Source organism: Triticum dicoccoides, chromosome 1A, assembly GCF_002162155.2.
Source record: "Triticum dicoccoides isolate Atlit2015 ecotype Zavitan chromosome 1A, WEW_v2.0, whole genome shotgun sequence".
In the NCBI taxonomy this organism is placed as follows: Eukaryota; Viridiplantae; Streptophyta; class Magnoliopsida; order Poales; family Poaceae; genus Triticum; species Triticum dicoccoides.
In genome coordinates, this window is record NC_041380.1 from 120093259 (window position 1) to 120099026 (window position 5768).

At 45.1% G+C, this 5768-nt stretch overlaps 1 protein-coding gene across 1 annotated transcript; it reads left to right on the forward strand.

The window, feature by feature from the left end:
• Positions 1-832: 832 nt before the first annotated feature.
• LOC119270278 lies at positions 833-2328 on the forward strand. Its single transcript, XM_037552305.1, has 2 exons — positions 833-1845; positions 1935-2328. The coding sequence occupies exons 1-2, from the start codon at positions 1353-1355 to the stop codon at positions 2234-2236; spliced, it is 795 nt and encodes a 264-aa protein (XP_037408202.1). The 5' UTR covers positions 833-1352; the 3' UTR covers positions 2237-2328.
• Positions 2329-5768: the final 3440 nt, after the last annotated feature.

Consider the following 5768-nt stretch of genomic DNA (forward strand, 5'->3'; position numbering starts at 1 on the left):
AGAAACATTACACCAAAACTTAGTTTTCTTTTTGGTGCCTACATAAGTGCAAGTCGAAGAACCAAGCACATGATTTATTTATGAGTCATATGTATGTTTTAAGTCAACTCGAACAAAAGCTAGCATCAAGGGCAAACTATTGATAGAGAAAAAAGTAGTAGTACACAAAGTCACTTCATTTTTAGATACAAACGACATGATGGAGTGTGTGTATCTAAACTTTTCAAACTTTGGCTACGTAAAAGATATTAGATCCGTCAACTAAAAATAACAATACCATTTTATCCTTCTTTAATCTTTTTCAAAATACCTCATTTATAGTTTCTATAAATGCATGTTCATCTAAATAATAATACTCAAAATTGTGTACCCACTTACTCGGCAAAACAAACTTTTTTATGGCAATTTAGATGTCGTGAGAATAAACAAATTTAGTTAGCAAGCCCGACAAATCCTGACAAAAACAAATAAACTGGATGAATTTGCCATGCTTGCCAACTAAACTTGCCATCGAAAAAAAAAATTGCCATGCAAATCGTTCACGTGACATGCCTCCTGGTGAACGTTCGAGGGTTATGAGGGTTTCCTAAAAAAATCTAACCGCACAAACACATTACCTCTGGAAAAGAAAAAAAAACCTATACAAATCAACATTTCTTTAAATAGGGTACTATATCCCAGCGCTTGAATGAAGATGGGAGTCACTGTAACGTTCTTGATTAAGTCCAACGCAATCTTCTCCTGCAGTCGAATCGCTCGCTCATGATCCGTTTCCACTTTCCATAAAACAAGCCAACCTTCCCCCGGAAGGAAGCCCCCACGAACGTTAAAAGTGGCCCGCCCGTTCGTTCCTCTCCCCAGATCCAAACCGCCGCCACCCAGAAATTCAAGCCTCCCTCCATCGGCCAACCCCGTCCAGATTCCGGACCGCCATGTCGTCGTGGTTTCCGTCCTCCTACTACGACGAGGATGACGTCAAGCCGGCGGTGACGACGCATTGGCGCCGTGACTATGGCTACGGCTACGGCTACGGCGGGGGAGTCGCCGGGGAGGACGTCAAGCCGCGTCCGGGTCCTCCGAGAGCAGGAGCAGGAGCAGGCCGAGGTGTACATGGACAGGACGATCGGGCGGCGCTCTCTTGGCCGGCGGCTGAGGAGTTCAAGTCGACGCTGCGCACGCAGTAGTCCCTCGCCGGCCTCCGCACCAGGTACGGCATCCCGGAGGGGTTCGGCCTGCACCTCGCCGGCCCCGCCCAGGCAGCGTGCGTGCCGCCCCCTCCCGCCGCGCGCGGAGCCCGAGGCGGCGCCGCGGCGGTGCCGATCTGCGTGCACACGCAGGCGTTCGCCGCGGGCATGCGCCTGCCGCTGCACCCCTTCTTCAGCGACGCGCTCGCGCACTTCGGCATCGCGCCGTCGCAGCTCGCGCCCAACGGGTGGCGCGTCCTGGCCGGGTTCGCGGTGCTCTGCCACTTCCGCGGCGCCGGCGCGCCCTCCCTGCCCGTGTTCCCCCACTTCTTCGCCCTCACGCCGCTCCCCAACGGGAAGGGCTGGTTCTCCTTCCGCTCCAGGGAGAGCGTCCCGGCGCTCTTCACCGGGCTCCCCACGTCCGTCAAGGGGTGGAAGGAGGAGTTCCTGCTCGTGTCGCCTCCGCCGGGCGCGCCCTGGCGGTGCCCCGTGCGGTGGGGCTCCCCGACGAAGGAGGCGACGAGCGACCCCATGCTCACCGGCAGCGATGCGGCCGTGGCGTGCCGGCTGTCGCAGGGGCAGGGCGTCGTCGACCTGAAGACGTACCTGTCCGAGAGCAACCTCGTCGCCGCCAAGATTAGCCGCGCCCCGGCGTGTCTCGGTACGTATGGGTGTCACTACTGTATAGGCACATGCGGATAGATGGATGGAGTGGAGAATGTTCTAATGTTGGATTGTTTCTGTGCGCAGGGACGGGAGCTTCCCAAGGTGCAGCGCCGCCCACGGCCACAGGGAAGAAGAGAAAGGCGGCTGCTCCTGCTGGTGGTGGCGGCGGCGGCGGCGACGTGCTTCGCTCGGAGCTGCGCGCGAAGGAGATGGCTCTGTCCAAGGCCAAGGGCGAGATCAGCCAGCTGAAGAAGGAGCTGGGCAATGCCAAGAAGAGGGAGCTTGCGGAGGCGCAGCAGGCACTGGCCTACGCGGCGCAGGTGCTCAAGCCGGAAGGCGGCGGGAAGGGAGCGGGGGCCGGCAAGCGGCGTCGTGGCGCCCAGTGATCACGTACGTCGTGACCAACGGTGGGCCGAGTGCACTCGGCTGCTGGGTCGAGGTTTTTAGCAAACGTAGTTATGTTTGAGTTGGCTGCCGAGTCGCGTTGCAACAAATTACGAACTTAGAAATTTGTGGACTTCTGCAAAAAAAATATTGAAATCTGCCTTGAGGTTGAGTTGGTTGATGATTCTCACATTGGTAGCAAAAAAGTAGTTAACATTTTGATACGGAGGTAATATTTTCTTTCTTCAATTCAACCTGAAATGTTTCACCACATTTTAATCACCACTAGCCTAATTGAAGTTCGGAAATTCCCCTTCATTCCAAAATAATTGTCATATTTAAACTAAAACCACGAAGGATATACTTAGCATAGATGTGCATTTTTAAAGAACTATTCGATCCAGCCAGTAGCCATCTTGTCCCTAGGCTTGATAATTCAGGGGTCTGGGGACGAAATAAGAACCCACAGCGCATCAATATAAATATATGGAAACATGTACTCTTTTTAGTCTGCATAACCTCTACGCTTTCCCGGGGCTGCTATACCTATATTTGTTTTCTGGCACTACAAGAATTGGTCGTAAATATACGATCATTTAAGACCAATTGGTCAAAAGCTGTTCGAGGAGCTCTAAACCCTAAACCATAACGACCATTTTGGTCAGAAAGGTCGCAATTTTTTTACACGAAATGGTCGTAAAGCAGACTGCACTGGTCCTCGAACATGGATGCATTGATATGACTGGACGCCACATCATCAATTCCGCCTACGTGTCGTGTCATTTTTGCTTATGTGTCACTTTTAGCAATTGGTTTGACCACTCACATATTTTAGCAAAAAGTGGCTCCCGTGGGACTCGAACCGGCAACGTCTAAGTCTTTTTTTTTTTGAGGATGTCTAAGTCTTGTTTAGAGAAGCAAACAACCAGGCAACCACCACTTTGTTGATTGGGTAGCGCGCGCGGCCTACTTAAGGCTTCTCTTCGACTGGGCTTGGGCCTTGTTCGGACGAGGCCACCTCCCATTTTTTTTTCTTTTAACATTTTTGTGTGTCGCTTAGGCTTTGGCCCATTCAGGAATAAAAGCTAGTGTCGATACTATGCTAGAACATGGGCCGGCCCAGGCCGGGCTCCCTCTTTTTTCGTTATCTTTTTGTTTTCTGTTTTGTTTTCCGTTTTTATTTTTGCTTCATAAAAAAGTTGGGGATTACAAAAAAGATTATAATTCAAAAAATGTACACTAATGCAAAACAACGTTTGCGAATTCAGAAGTATGTTAACAAATTCTTTAAATTGAATGAAAAAAATAAATTTCATGAAATGTTGAATTCAAGAACATTTTTTAATTCAACGAACATTTTTCCAAAAATCATGAACATTATCGAAATATTATGAAAACTTTTTGAAGTCAATAAACCATTTTCTAAAATTTTATCTCTCTAGAAAAAAAGGTTCTTCATTATAGGAAAATCTCGAAACAACTTAAAAATATAAAATTGCGAGAATAGGAAAATGAAAACACCCTATGATTGCTGTCAAAACGGCAGCATGACCGTCGTAGCTAGAGGGAGTCTTTCAAAACATTTGTTGGATCTCTAATGAAATAACTAGTTGAGTACCTAGAAATGATTTTTGGAAACATAAAGAGAAAACTGTGAAACAAATGTAGTTCAAATAGCTAGGGGTTGAATAAAACAATGATTTTTGAAAAAAATAAAGAGCAAACAATGAGGCAGCTGCACTGTGTACCTAAAAATGATTTTTGAAAAAAATAAAAAGCAAACAATGAGGCAGCTGCACTTTAAATTTGACCCGCTTTCAGCTGAAACGGCGAAAATTTATCGTTTTCATAAGAGGTGGATGGAAAGGTTTTGACACCCAACCATTAGGTCAATTGTACATAAAATATGGCCTAATATTTTAGAAAAATGATTTGATCCAATTTTGATCCTCCACCAAATACCAACTCAATCCATTCATTATTTTGAGCCCAGCTTCAACATTCGTATTTATGTCCAGTGTGGTGCTTTGCAAAGCAAGTACCACCTAGACTCCTCCTTTTGAGCTGAAAATTTGTAAAGACGGTCTTCTTAGTAACTGATCATCCTCAGCCAAAACTCACGCCCATTAGCCATGTACATTTTCCGTACCGCTAATCAAACAGTTGGCTGCTAATTCATATTTGAGCATCGATCGGTCTCCTCGTGAGAATCTTATGTTTTAATTTTCTTCCTAGCACCTATCCTGGGAGTGCCCAACCCACTAGACATACCTAGGCCGCCCAGAACACATGGCAACGCCATGGTCACGTGGTGACCACGCGGTGGGCATGCGAGTTTACGCGCTCTAGAGTTGGGGCCCTCGGCCACCGCCCAAACCTTGACTTGTCGCCACAAAACCATGTATTTATGATTAAATAGGTACTTATGCAACTAGAAATTATTTTTGGAAAAAATAAATAGTAAACTATGAGGCAGCTGCAGTTCAAATTTGACCCGCTTCCAACTAAATCAGCGGAAATTTGTCTTTTTCATGAGAGGTGGATCAAAACTTTTTACACCCAACCATTTTGTCAATTGTGCATTAAATATGTCCTAATATTTTAGAAAATTGATTTGATCCAATTTTGCAACAATTATTTTGGAGGTCCTTCACAAAAAAACCTCCTTTTAGGCACTCGAAAAATGGAAAATGGTTTTTTCGTCCAAAGAAAATGAAAACTTCCTTAGGCAACATTGTTTGCCATTCCAATATGCACCCTTATGCACAATATGATATCATTTAAATAAACTATGCCATGAATGTGGCCATAAGATTGATCATTTGGCTTGAAAGCCATAGATCTCCACACGTGATAGCTCGTTTCTGAGAACACTTTTTTAAAATAATTGCCGTATTACAAGTTTGTTATTTTTACCGGTAACTTGACCACATATAATGACACAATGCGAAGGTTTCCCAATTTTTTGATTTTTTTGAATTTTTTATGCCCGTTTCAAAATGCGGTCAAAACGGCGGGAATGACCGTTCCTAGCTAGTGGTTGAATCTTAGAATTTTTTTTGGTGTTTCTCTAATTAAATAGATACTTATGTACCTAGAAATGATTTTTGAAAAAAATAAAGAGCAAACTACAAGGCAGCTACAGTTCAAATTTGACCCGCTTCCAACTGAATCGGTGGAAATTTGTCTTTTTCACGAGAGGTGGATCAAAACTTTTTACACCCAACCATTTTGTCAATTATGCATTAAATATGTCCTAGTATTTTAGAAAATTGATTTGGTCCAATTTTGCAACAATTATTTGGGAGGTCCTTCACAAAAAACCTCCTATTGGGCACTCGAAAAATGGAAAATGGTTTTTTCGTCCAAAGAAAATGAAAACTTCCTTAGGCAACATTGTTTGCCATTCCAATATGCACCCTTGTGCACAATATGAGATCATTTGAACAAACTATGCCATGAATTTGGCCATAAGATCGAGCATTTGGGTTGAAAGTCATGAATCTTCACACGTGATAGCTCATTTCTGAGAAC

What these genes read in the sequence shown, in the direction of transcription:
- LOC119270278 (XM_037552305.1), top strand. Translation starts at nt 1,353, where the DNA reads ATGCGCCTGCCGCTGCACCCCTTCTTCAGCGACGCGCTCGCGCACTTC. An exon ending in CCGCGCCCCGGCGTGTCTCG is followed by an intron (nt 1,846 to 1,934) that starts GTACGTATGGGT and finishes TTCTGTGCGCAG; the next exon opens with GGACGGGAGCTTCCCAAGGT.